Source organism: Populus alba, chromosome 5, assembly GCF_005239225.2.
Source record: "Populus alba chromosome 5, ASM523922v2, whole genome shotgun sequence".
Lineage (NCBI taxonomy): Eukaryota > Viridiplantae > Streptophyta > Magnoliopsida > Malpighiales > Salicaceae > Populus > Populus alba.
In genome coordinates this window covers 7,174,643-7,189,029 of record NC_133288.1, presented here as the reverse complement: position 1 = coordinate 7,189,029, position 14,387 = coordinate 7,174,643, and the positions used below count along the sequence as shown (strand labels likewise).

The window sequence follows — 14,387 nt, the reverse complement described above, 5'->3', positions numbered from 1 at the left end:
AAAAATAGAAATAAGCCTATTTATAATCTTGAATCAATAGGTTAAAAATTAAAATCTCAACTAGAATTTAAAAAAACTTCCCCAAACCTATTCTAACTTTTTTTCAACAAGAAGAAGGTTCAAAACATTATGATGAACCTATTAACACCTTAATATATTTTTTTTATCACTTCTAAGTTGATAACTTTTATTTCTCTTCATCAAAAGGGAATTAAAATCTTTTCATCTCCCTTGCTCACGTCGATAACTATATTAACATGAATAAAAACACCATCCACTACCTCCACACATGACCATGAAGAACTCATAGTCATTCTTTATTATGTTGACTTTTGGTTTAATAACATTTCTTAAGCTGGACATTATGTCCACAACTGCGTTAATGTCCGCAGCATCAAACTTCATTGACAAACTCATCAAAAGACCTTCTATGTAATAAGCATCCTTTAAATCATGATAATTATAATAAAAATAAGATGATAGTGATGAAAAAAATTAAGAAATAATAATGTCATCACTATACTTGTGCTAATAGAAGATAAGTGGTGGCTGTAAAATAAAAATAATTTATTTTCCTAGTAAAAAATGTCATTAATGATGGTGAATGTAGTAATTGAGGTGGTGGTGATGTTAATATAAGCATGATAATTAAACTCGGGTCAATTTAAGATCTAGTAAAAGTTGGGTGGGTTAACCCAAATTAATCTAAATGATATTATTTAAATTTTTTAAGAGTCAAAACAATGTTGTTATGCAAAAACAATAAATAAATAAATAAAGTTTTGATGAAATCCATCAAGTCACAAGTTGGCTTGTCAAAATATCTGACTAGTTTTAAGTTGAATCTTTTGACACTCAATCCATACCACAAGATAGATCGGCTAGATTCTGAGTTAACCGCTGAGTCCACCCAGGGTTAATAATCATGAGTAATAGTAATTTATATACAATAAATAAAAACAATATATCATCCTTATTTTTATTAACATGGAGCTACATTTAATTTTTATTCCTGTTCCACCATTTCATTCTTCTTTTTATTGTATTTATTTCAACCAAATACCTATAAATAAAGAATAAAACTTTCATTTTCATTCCCACCATTCCATTCCTTGTTGCCAAATAACACCAACAAATATACTTTTATGTATTGTTTATTGTATTTTGCAGCATCAACCAAAAATGACATAAAGATGCTTATTTTATCTTTTACAACAATATTAAACATTTGACTTGTTATAACACAATTTTTATCCACTCCCAAAAAAAATTAAATTTTCCCAAAAAACATTAGGTGTCTTTTTTCAAAAAATAATAATTTATAAACAAAAAAATTCAAATAAAAAGGTTTTAGGCTTACAATCAGACAAGGATCAAGATAGAAAAAACCAAGCATCAAGATAGAGAAGACGTAGGTGTGTTTAGATTTCATAAAATTAACAAAATTTAATAAGCGAAGAAATATAAAAATACATGAAATTAAATAAATAAAAAAGTTCAAGGATGGAGTTTAGATTCACTCACATAACCCACAAATTAATAAAACCATCTAATAAAACCCATAATTCAAGATTTCATACCATAATCAGTGTCAAGACAAACATACGAGAGTGTTTGGAAATACAGGCCAACTCATGTTTTTTTTTTAAAAATTTTGTTCAAAATTAATTTTTTATATATTTTTGAATTGTTTTGATACACTGGTCTCATAAGTATTTTTTAAAAAATAAAAAAATATATTATTTTAATATATTTTATCATGAAAGTATTCTAAAAAATAGCCACAATTACACTCTCAAATAGACTTTAAATAGGATCACAAAACTACTATTAGATTGTGTTTGGTTTTAGGTTAATTGGGGGTTGAATGTTAATCGATTAACATTTTTCTCTCCTTAACCATGTTTGATAATTTGTAAGAGGTAGGGGAAATGAAAGTGCTGGGACTTAGAGGTTGTTTGGTAATGTGGATGCGAGTAAATTACTGTTTGGTTAAAAAAAAACACAAGTTGATGCTGGTAGGACCCATCAAAAACATGATTGTGCTGCAGGTTTTGTAAAAGCACAATTTTACTACTTCTCGTGAGGAGGAACCACTTAATAGTTGAGCCATGCTCTATTGTCGCATTGTTTTACATGAATATATATTTTTTTTTCTCTCAAAAAACCAGTGCTATGAATTTTAATTCACTAGCATTGTTCACGTAAATATTTTTTTTTCTTTTAAAAAACCAATGCAATTAATTGATTTTACTCACACTGTTCTCATGAACATGAACACGAACATGAACACGAACAATATATATATATATATTATATATATATATATATATATATATATATATATAATTTTTAAATTAGTTTCAGATGAATTAAATTTACTCGTATTGTAGTCTTAATTTTATTCCTGATAATATTTTACTTAATTTTATTGCACGCAAAAAAATTAATGAAAACTATAGTTATTGTCGGATGAATTTTGTACGTAATGGAATTGTATATAGTTTAATAAAACAATAAAAAAATTTATATAAAGTATAATTTATTTCATGATGTAATAACAATAGTTAAATCCATAATATTTAAATTAAAAACCATGAATATTAATATATATTTTTTAAAATTATTTTATAACTTCAATTTCAAAAGCATTTTTAACCAAACACATTAAACCACTTTTTGTTCAGCCTCAATTTCAACCACAGTTTTAACTAAACATATATTTTTTTCAAACTAACCTCAACTAAAAATACTTTTTAAAAAATATTTTTTTTTTTGAAATCATAACCATAATAATTACGTAATACCAAATACACCCTTAAATTTATTTTGAGGGTTAAGTGTTAACCTAATCAAGGGTAGGTTAAATGTCAAGGCCGTGCTTGGTCTGGGATTAAAAATTGAAGTTAAAGTGTTAATGGGTTAAGCATTAAAGGATGAAATGCCAATAATATAAAAAAGTGATGGAAGAGTAAAATGTTAAAATTATATACCTTGGTGCGTAAAAATCATGTGTAACGGTGGAACCTAGTAAATTTAAAATCAGAGTTTAAATTAAATATAATAAAAATAACATATATTTTTGGATTGTTTGCAAAAAAGGCTAGTTTGAAAAAAAAAAAAAAAACAAGTGTAAAATTTTTTCCTCCAATCAAGATTAAGTGTTAACCCCTTAAATTTTCTTCATCATATCTTATTTATTTTTACGTTTCAAAATTATTTTTTTAAAAAATAAATTTTATTTTATTTGTTTTCTTATTTTAATTTTTTTTATGTTTTTAAATCATTTTAATATATTAATATCAAAAATAATTTTTTAAAAAATAAAAAAATATTATCCTAATACAACCATATTCCCGATCACTTTGATACATACATAATAATCTATTAGATTCCACTTCATCTCTTAGTACTCAATTCATTAATATTTAAATCAAACATTATGATACTTTACGTTTCAATCACTTTTTTATATTCTCAACACTTTATCTTTGAACATTTACTCTATTAATACTAAAATTTCCAGTTTTCAACTCCGAATCAAACACAACTTCAGTGTTGGTATTTTAAAATGTGTGAGGAGAATGTTATAAAATTTTATTTATTTATTTTCATAATTCACCGTACAATCTCTCCCTACAATAAATGACAATTTTTCTTCTGGACATGCAGTTGCCAATAAAATCAATCTCGTGTCATGTAAATTGTATTTCCCGCTATCAACGCTAGTGTTAGTGTTTTTTATTTCAAAAAAAAATATTCGAATTTTTTTTATTTTAATATATTAATATCAAAAATAAAAAAAATTATTTTAATATATTAATAAATAAAAAATAATTTAAAAAACGGTATCAAGGAGAGTTAAAGCTTGGATTTCTTTTATGAAAGACGTTTTCTTATATTTTACTGATCTTTAGCCAAAGGCGAGAATTTCTTTTTGGCCTATAACCCGCTAAGGATTCTAATTCCAATTCCAGAGAATCCAAATAGGCTACAGTACGTGGCGATTCTTCTTGTTCCTTTTCAGTTTTCACTATCTAAATTCTTATACTTCACACCACACCAATTATTCTCATCGAATCACTGAAATATTTTTCTCCATGTAAAAAAATCCGAAAGATTTTACGATTTACATGTAATAAGTAGCGTATAAGGATAAAATATAGTTTTCTATACCGTTTAAAAAGAATTGAAATTATTACATAACATTTATTTATTGGATAAACTATATTTTAGTTTGCAAATACTTCACACTTTATCCTTTGTAAATTCAATTTTTTATAGTTATTATAATTACATAAATAAAGTTTTGGGATTGTTTGGCATTGTGGTCTGATCATGTTTTGAAAATTTTTAATTTTTTTAGTTTTAAATTAATATTTTTTTAGTATTTTTTTATTATTTTAATGTTAAAAATAATTTTTTTTAATGTATTTTTGTTTTTTTTTTTTAAAATAAAATACAACATCAGCTATTAATAAAAATTAATAAAGAGCCCAAACAATTAAAGATTTTCCTAATTTACAAATCCCACCCCAAAAAACCACAAATTCGACTCTCGCTGTCCACCTCAAAAAATCCACAAAATCGTAGTTAGCGTTTAAAAAATGTATGAAGAGAATAACTAGTAGTAGGCCACTGCTCTCATCTCCTCTTCTTCGTCTTCTTCGTCAACCTCCCATCTCTTTAGCGGCGGCTAGGGTTTCTTCAAAACAACCTAATTTCTTACCCTTCACTTCTCTCGCTCGCTTCTTCTCCACCATGCCTGGAGGCATCGATTCTCCGCAGCCTGACGTAGACTGGCCAGCGAATAGAGTACGCGATACCTTCATCAAGTTCTTCGAAGAGAAGAATCATGTCGATTGGAAATCTAGCCCTGTAGTTCCTGTAAACGACCCTACTCTCCTCTTCGCTAATGCTGGTACGCAAAATCCACATCTTATTACCATTTTTAATATACTTTCATTTCAATTCTGCCATTTTTTGTTAATTTAGTTTAATTTCTGAATGCGTATTAGCCAACATTTAATTTAGTCTAATTCTTTCTTAATTTTTAGTTTAATCTTGAATGCGTATAATTATTTATTTGCACTATTTACGTGTGATTTTGTGTTTTAATTTTATTTTTTGGTTTTGATAGGAATGAATCAATTTAAGCCTATATTTTTGGGAACCGCGGATCCAAATACGGCATTGAGTAAGCTGTCGCGTGCCTGCAACACGCAGAAATGTATACGCGCGGGAGGGAAACATAATGATTTGGATGATGTTGGAAAAGATACATATCACCATACCTTTTTCGAGATGTTAGGGAATTGGTCTTTCGGTGATTATTTTAAAAAAGAAGCTATTGAGTGGGCATGGGATCTTCTAACTAAGGTAGGTTAGTTATTTTAATTTTTTGAGGTTTGTTGTGTTTTGGTGTTGTATTTATGTTTTTATTTTGGTTGCTGTAGGTTTATAAGTTACCGGCAGATAGGATTTATGCGACTTATTTTGGCGGGGATGAGAAAGCAGGGCTGGCACCTGATAATGAAGCTAGGGATATTTGGCTTCAATTTTTGCCACCGGGAAGGGTGCTTCCATTCGGCTGTAAAGTATGTGGTTCATTATCCTCAGTTTCTGTGTTGACAAGGGTCATGTGTTTTTTTAGTTTAAAAAATGTTTTTTGAAATTAATTTGAAGTGGGAGTGCTGAATTGGTTTAGAGGAAATAGACTTTTAGTGGCAATGTTAAATAGTTAGTATCTATGCACACAATTGGTGGAGAAACGTTTTCTTTGTATTTTGTTTGGTGTTAAATTGAGGCACACAATTAGTCTTTGTGTTGACCATGGTTTTCCTACTGTGGTTTTATGTTATTTGAGGTGTGAAATGCATTATTAACATGTTGGGATTGAATTGCTTAAAGAATGTTAATTTTGATGGAAGCAATTAATAGACAACCACAATTTCCATAACCAAGCTGTTCTATATGTGCTTGCATCATAGATTTCTTAAGTAACTTCTTTATTGGATTTTTGGATGTTTTGTAATGCATGTTATTTGAATTTTTCTGTCTTATGAGGTTCTCTGTTATAATAGGCTTTAAAATTTAACATCTAATGTTTTGTTTTGGCCTTTGAATAGGATAATTTTTGGGAGATGGGAGATACTGGTCCTTGTGGACCGTGTACCGAAATTCATTACGATAGAGTTGGTAATCGCAATGCAGCAACGTTGGTTAACAATGATGATCCTACATGCCTTGAAATATGGAATCTTGTCTTTATTCAGGTAGTACTTTTCTGGCATGCCTTGTACTCTAGAATCGCCAAGTGATACTTTTGCGTGTGCTATCTTGCTAATCATCTTAAAGAGGCTTATGCTTTATAATTTGTCACAATGATATATTTTTGCCTACATGAGTTGGTAACGATTTCTGCTGTCTCATTCCATTGCAGTTCAACCGAGAAAGTGATGGTTCCTTGAAATCCTTGCCTGCTAAGCATGTTGACACTGGAATGGGTTTTGAAAGATTGACTTCTGTACTTCAGAACAAGATGAGCAATTATGACACTGATGTGTTCATGCCCATCTTTGATGCTATACAGCAGGTGAAATATGCTGCTTGTTTTTTCTTCCATCTTGGGTGCCTTATAGCTGGTTTCAAACTAGTTGTGATAGCAAATTGAACACAATACATAGATTAATCGAATTTGTATGTTTGAAACTCACTTCATTGTAAATGAATTCAATGAACCAATAAATAAATCTTTCATTATAAGCAAAACTTGAAGTAATAGAAGCAAAAGGCTTGAAAAAGAGAACAACTAAATTGTAGACTGCATGAGCATGAAAGTGATTTGGGTTTAATGTGAAAGTTAATCATATAAGTTGCTGGGTATTTTGGGAATATAATTTTCAATGTTAATTTTTTAGAGTTATTGGTGTAAAGCATATTGGTTGGCCTCTGATTCATCTTAGTAATGATTCTAGATATTGAGTTTTATTTGGAAATCAACTCTAGTCCCTCAAAGTAGTTTCAAACATGAGAAATCTTTAAAACCTCCAATTGAATTAGATCTGGAGGTTTCCAAAATCCTTGCCAGTGGTTTTAAAACTACAGCTGTGGATATGAATAATTTTTAGGGCATTCTTGAAACTATACCAAAGTTTTGTTAAAATAAAACTAAACCTACAATGACATCCTTTTTTTCTCTTAAAAAATTTTATGCAGGCAACAGGGGCACGACCTTATTCTGGAAAAGTTGGGGCTGATGATGTAGATGGGGTTGACATGGCATACAGGGTGGTTGCTGATCACATTAGAACACTCTCATTTGCTATTGCTGATGGTTCTTGTCCAGGTAGATTTATGAAGACCTCCCTGACTTTTAAATGGAAATGCATGCTTACATGTTGTTTTTTTTTTTTTTCCGAATGAAGTGAATAGCTTATAACATTTTGGTTGTGTTGTAGGCAATGAGGGTCGTGAGTACGTCCTTAGGCGTATTCTTCGCCGTGCTGTTCGATATGGTAGTGAGGTCTTGAAAGCTCAAGAAGGATTTTTCAATGGGTAGGAATGAAAACTGTGATGTCCTTGTTGTGCTCATTACTGTTTGTCTATTGTATCCATTGAAATGCAACCATTGCTTAATTTGGTCTTATGTCTAAATTTTGTTGTTAATGAATGCAGGCTTGTAAATGTTGTTGTGAAAGTGATGAGTGATGTTTTCCCAGAGCTGAAACGAAATGAAGAACACATTAGGGAGACTATTGCAGCTGAAGAAGCAAGTTTTGGCAAGACTTTGCTCAAGGTGAGGATGGGTTTTGTATAGTGTACTGCTATTGACTATCAAGGAAACCATTTGGTTAAATTGATTTGTTAATGTTCCTTTTTTTTTTCTAAATGACATTGTGTCTACTCATTTTTTTGGATAATTAAGGTTTTTCTTTGCAACTTAAAACTGTCAGTATCATAAGAGATTTTTTTTCTCTTTAGGTGTCAACTTGCACATGTTAGGCTTAGGTTAACTTCACTATTGCATTTCTTTTGAATATGAGAAAAATTTTGGGTTAACTTCACTATTGCATTTCTTTGGAATCTTCTTGGTCTCTGACATTGACATCCTCCCATTTTCTTCATTTCATGCTTTTATTGGATTGTTATCCTAGTTGCATTGAAGTTGGTGCATTCTTTTTAGTTAAGTTTCTTAAAGCCTTACAGAGGAAACTGCACTATATGTTTGCAATGCCACATGTCTATTTAAAAATGTTGGCCGATCATCATTTTATTTTCAGGGAATTGAGAAATTTAAAAAGGCTGCTCAAGAGGTTGAGGGGAAGGTTTTGAGTGGGCAGGCAAGTACATGTCTACATACTTCTAATTGATAAACATAACAAGGTTCTCACCTGCTTTGATGCACTGAAGAAGGGAGAGAACTTACACCGGTTTTACTTGGTTTCTCTTCAACTTGGTTGATCTCTTGTTTGCAGGATGCGTTTGTCTTGTGGGATACATATGGCTTCCCATTAGATTTGACTCAGGTACTCCTAGGACTTTGTTCCTTTATCTTACATGCTCTCCTATGTGTCATGCATCCTAATTATTTTTGTGGTACCAGTTAATGGCAGAAGAAAGAGGATTGTGGGTTGACGTGGAAGGTTTCAATAATGCCATGGATGAGGCAAGGGAAAGATCAAGAAATGCCCAAACTAAGGTATTGTATCTTCCATTTGTAAATTAACTGTTAAGCTATTACCATTACTCAGTAGAGCCATTTGCTAAAAGCCCTTCCAACCAGGGCAAGAAAAAATAAGAACCAAAGAAGTATCATGGAGCTAAAATAAATATCAAAGCAGCGAAGTTGAGATTTGTGTGAGGAAATACAGTGATGTACACACTTGCCCCCTTTTTACTAATGTTTCTCTTTGGCAGCAAGCTGGCGGTGCTATCATCATGGATGCTGATGCGACATCTGCATTGCACAAGAAGGGTGTTTCTGCAACAGATGATTCCTTCAAATTTATTTGTTTTGACGTCAGTGCATGTATTTTTGTTGGTTGCAAAAGTTTGTTTCCTGTGTTTTTGAGTTGGATTCAGTTTATAATTTGTACAAAGCAAGTTGTAAAACTGTTTAAGTGACAATTTCACCATGCCCGAGTTTGTGTCACCCATGTATTTTTTCAGGATCATGAAAGTGTAATAAAAGCTATCTACAATGGTTCTGAATTCTTGGAAAGTGCTGCAGCTGCCAATGAAGTCGGTATTGTTCTGGAGTCTACTAGTTTCTATGCTGAGCAAGGTGGACAGGTATCTTGTTCATTAGATCACTTTAACTACCCTGACTTGTTTGAATTCTCTTGATGGGACATTCATGAGATTTGACTTGTGAATTCAATTGGAAAATGACATGGATTGTTTTTTTGATGTTTCTGAATACTGCTTTTTCTTGGTGTTAGATATTAGATTCATAGGCTTCAAGAATGATACATGAACTGCTTATCATCAGAGTGTTGCATTGTATGTTTCACTTTTCCCTTTTTTATTTTGTTAAACCGCATCTTACCAGTCTCAGTTTTCTGGTTCTAGATTTTTGATACTGGAGTACTTGAAGGCCCTTTTGGTTCATTCCAAGTTTGCAATGTCCAAATTTTTGGAGGATTTATTGTTCATATTGGTTCTCTTACTGGAGTCAGTGGCAAATGTTCTGTAGGTGAAAAAGTTACCTGCAAGGTATTACTGGCAATATGCCAATCTGCTTCTTTTTTGCATATTATTTTGGTGTTTTCCATTTATGTGTGGCATTTTTCACTACTCCTAATGATAGATATTGTGCAGGTTGACTATGATAGGCGTAAGCTCATTGCTCCCAACCATACCTGTACGCACATGTTGAATTTTGCTCTCAGGGTATGCTCCTTAGGTCCTTTATCCTTGAATTTATGTATTGTTAATGTCTTGCGAGTGAAAACAGTGTTTTTTTTTTTTTTTTTTCTGAATGTTGTGTAATATGAAATCAGGAAGTTCTTGGCAATCATGTTGACCAGAAGGGATCAATTGTTCTTCCTGAAAAACTAAGATTTGATTTTTCTCATGGTAAGTTTTGTTAGAGGATATCCTACTGTTGAGAGGTTCAATGTGGTTGTTTCTATTTATATAGTTTTAAAATGCTATTGGAATTTGTATAGGTAAACCAGTGGATCCTGCGCTTTTAAGAAAAATTGAGTCAATTGTGAATGGGCAGATCAAAGATGAATTAGGTGTATTTGCAAAGGAAGCAACCCTTGCTGAAGCCAAGCAGATCAATGGTTTGCGAGCTGTTTTTGGCGAAGTGAGATTGGCACCTTTACATGCTCCTTACTCATTTTTTTGCATGTCGTCTTTCATCTCTTTCCCTCTCTCTCTCACTCTCTCTCACTCTCTCAGGTCTATCCTGATCCAGTTAGAGTTGTTTCAATTGGTCGAAAAGTTGAGGACCTTCTGGCTAATCCAGAAAATGAAGAATGGTTATCTATCTCAGCAGAACTCTGTGGAGGTATTGTTTTATATAATGATATTACTTCTGTTTTGGCCTGCTTTAAATTTTTGGTTGACAGTGATTTTATCAAAATAATTGCAGGGACACATATAACAAATACGCGGGAAGCAAAGGCATTTGCTCTTTTATCTGAGGAGGGAATTGCAAAAGGAATTCGAAGGATAACTGCTGTGACAACTGATGGTGCTTTTAAAGCAATGGAATTGGCACACTCACTAGAGCAGGAAGTTGATGAGGCATCCAAGGCAGATGGAAGTTTACTGGAAAAGGTCTCTTTAAAAAACTTCAGTTATTGACTTTATCTTTTTTTGTTTTGCATCACGTGGTTGCTTTAGCAACAGTAGGATTTCAGGCTTTTATCCATCCTGAAGCCAGTCTTTGGAAATAAAGTGAGTGGACCTTTATTGAGGATGTCTGTTTGCTTTGGTTAGAAAGTTTAAGTTTCATGTTTCAACATATTGACTGCATTTATTTTCTGTTACGTCGCCTTCTGATAAGAAGATACGAATAACACTCAAGAGTCATTAAATGTATTGTCATTAATCATGTTTACGAGTACTTTTTAAGTTTTTCATTTTATAATATGTCCACTGAAATATATATATATATATATTTTTTTTTTAAATAGAAAGTAGCATCTCTTAAAACTCGTGTGGACTCAGCAGTTATTCCAGCAGCCAAGAAAGCTGATATCAGAGCCAAGATTTCAGTACTACAGGTATTACAGCCAAGCTAAAATGCCACCGTTCCTGTTTCTATTCCTTGTTTGTTCTTGTGGTTTCCTTGTTTTCATTTTGTATTTCACATTGCTCTAGATTATACTAAAATGGTTCTGTATCAGATTAAAGTGCGGAAAGCACAAAAGAAGATTGCTGAAGAGAACATGCAGAAGGCTGTTGAGGTTGCAACTGAGATGGCTGAAGTTGCCTCTTCAGATGGGAAGGCCTTCTGCATCTCTCATGTTGATGTCGGTCTGGATGCAGCTGCTGTCCGAGAAGCTGTTTTGAAAGTCTTGGAGCGGAAGGTTTTTAGCCTTTTCCATCTCTTTACATATAACAGTTTGCTCCCCTTTTTTCTATGATACAATCTTGGTGCGTGGACAGGGGATTTCTGCTATGGTTTTCAGCACTGATGAAAGCACAAACAAGGTTGTGGTGTGTGCTGGTGTGCCAGAGAAGCTGGACAAGGGAAAGGGGTTGGAAGTATCAGAGTGGCTAACTACTGCTTTGGGGCCTCTGAAAGGGAGGTGCGGCAAAGGAAAAGCGGGCCTTGCCACCGGCCAGGTTAGTTCCCGTACTAATAAATAGTTTTATATGCATCACATCCAGAAGTTGAAAAGCCAGCCCCTCTTGGAAATTTAACCTTTTAAAGCGCTAAATTGGTTGTTAAAGTCTCAGATTTTATGGGAATTTCAAACCGAGTATCAATTGTTCTAAAGATGTTTCCAGAAAGTCCAAGAAGATGAGCATTTCTTTGTGGGGCTGTGGAACCATCCTGTGACATGATATTTTGTTTGCCTAGAAAATAGAACAAACCTTTCGAAAATCGAAAGTGGATCCAGCTTTCATCATGCTCTGAGCTTTTGATCTACTCTGTTAATCATGGATGTTTCGTTTCAGGGAACTGATGCATCGCATTTGGATGAGGCCATGGGTTTGGCAACATCATTCGCACAGATGAAGTTGAGATGATTGATGTTTTTTAATCTTATTTGTGTTGCTGCGACGTGATGATATCCCTGCTACTTGTCGACAGACTTTATTCGAGTTACTGAAACGCATACAGAAACACTGATTATACAGCTGCTGGTACAAGCAACTAGGTAATTGAAGACAATGGACTGCAGGGTATGAACTGTTAATTTATAGAAAGTGATACTGATTTTTCCAGTCCTTTTTGTCGACATTTTGTTTTCTTCTTGAAAATTCGTGCACAAGAATATCATTATCCTCTGTCTGCAACAAAAGTTCGACTCACATCGCTAAGGACTTCAGTCATAGGCCAGCTCATAAAATCTGGAAACTTCAATCCGTTGTCTGACGTGCTTGTTTGAGCCTGGTAAATGCTGTTTTGGATTGGATAAGTACTAGATCATGGATCTACGTGACGTTGAAAAATATAAAAAATATCCTGCTAATATATATATATATATTAAAAAAAATAGATTTTGTGGGTTGATCTTATATGATACAGTTGGTTTGGTAAAAACTTAGATTCAAATAAAATTTAAGATTTTATAATATTTTTCAAAAGTGGTTCAAAAGCACAAATCAGTATGGAAAAAAAATTCTCTCTTGAGTCTCATTTATTTTTCAGGCAACAAAAATCCAAAAATCATTATAATCAAACTATTTTTGTTGAATAAATTTATTTGACATCAAATTTTGCAATTTCGGTTGCTGGAATTAAGATAACCAATAATTTTCTCCATTGTATGTTGTTTTTCAATGATTTTTTGTCTTCTCGCTTGATTTAAAAATTAAAAATAAATAAAATAAATTTTTAAGCCAAAATAAAATTATCATGATTTTAAGATTAGCCATGTGTTTTATGTGTCTTACAATTCAATCATCTATCTTTTAAATTGGAATTTTTATAATGATTATAAACCTAATCTCATCTAATTAGTTTATAGAAAGATTAAATAAAAAAAAATTGAATCACAACATGAAACCCAACTTTTAGCATCACGTATAATAATAATAATAAGAATAATAATGAAAGATGTCTGCTTAGAATTTCTAAAAAAGCACAAAGTTAAAGACCCAGAAGAAATTTGAATAAAAACACTTTATAATTTAAGAATTTTTATCTCAAGTTTTGTAATTAGTTTTTAAAATATTTTCATTATTATCAAAATAATACTTCATCCTCGATTTAAGTAAGAAAATAAAAAATAAATATTATTATCAAACTCCATCAATTAACTAAAAACCAAAAAACTTTTAATTTAATAGCAATTTTCTTCTTATACTTATAAAAATATTACGAATCTAAGTCTTCCATTTACACTAATCTTAAATTAAATAATAGCTCAATTATATGTAGCACGTTATCTTAAGAACAAATAATCTGGATATTTGATGAATTTTATTTTACCTTTCTTGTAATGCAAACTAACAAAAAAAAAAAAATCTCTCCTCATACCAAATTTTGCGACAGCCGGGTCCAATACTCTATCGAAAGACAGAAACGTTCCAAAATTCCCCCTTTTAAATAAATTGACCAATCTGTCCTCACAGCTTTGTCCATCGTAATCTTGGCCTCAGCTTTTAAAAGCTCCCTCGCCTAATAATATGTCAAAATTATTACTTCAGACAACAATTTAGTACCCGTAGGTTTAACGACTTTCCATTTCGGTACCCTTAACTTCAATTTTCCCATACTAACCTTGTAGATTTGAAAAGCTTCCAATACAACTCCTTATTATCATCGGCTTTTTGGTTATTGAAAGAGAAACATATGAATAAAAATAAAAATCCCCTTTTCATTTTCAAATAAAATAAGAATGACAAACCCAAATTCAATGCCCAAACCTTCCCAAATACTTTATTCAACGTGCTTGAATATATCAACTTCAAGGTCTATTTTTAGAGGAGGAGCTCGACTCAACGAGCTCACCCTGGAGGAGGAGCCCGACTCTATAAGCTTGTTTTAGAAAACACTTTTGAGCTCATTGTCTTATCTCTAATAGGCTTAGGCATCTTGCTTGAATTTAACCTTCTATTGAGAATATTTTAAAGATTTTATATATGTACCTTAATATTTTATAATGATCCAGTATATATTATTTTTAATACAACACAGATCAAAATATAACAAAGGTGAAATTATTTTTCAACCCTTTCTTTTAACAAAAAAAAAA

The 14,387-nt window shown here is 31.9% G+C and overlaps 1 protein-coding gene across 1 annotated transcript; it reads left to right on the top strand.

Annotated features, from left to right (window-relative positions):
* The first annotated feature begins 4,592 nt into the window (after positions 1 to 4,592).
* Positions 4,593 to 12,469, top strand: LOC118057056 (alanine--tRNA ligase). The gene is made up of 23 exons (XM_035069508.2): positions 4,593 to 4,921; positions 5,141 to 5,379; positions 5,457 to 5,597; positions 6,129 to 6,275; positions 6,443 to 6,595; positions 7,219 to 7,348; positions 7,461 to 7,557; positions 7,678 to 7,798; positions 8,283 to 8,342; positions 8,478 to 8,528; positions 8,606 to 8,701; positions 8,920 to 9,021; positions 9,172 to 9,294; positions 9,574 to 9,717; positions 9,823 to 9,894; positions 10,005 to 10,080; positions 10,173 to 10,315; positions 10,411 to 10,519; positions 10,604 to 10,791; positions 11,151 to 11,240; positions 11,364 to 11,546; positions 11,626 to 11,805; positions 12,142 to 12,469. The coding sequence occupies exons 1-23, from the start codon at positions 4,612 to 4,614 to the stop codon at positions 12,211 to 12,213; spliced, it is 3,027 nt and encodes a 1,008-aa protein (XP_034925399.1). The 5' UTR covers positions 4,593 to 4,611; the 3' UTR covers positions 12,214 to 12,469.
* Positions 12,470 to 14,387: the final 1,918 nt, after the last annotated feature.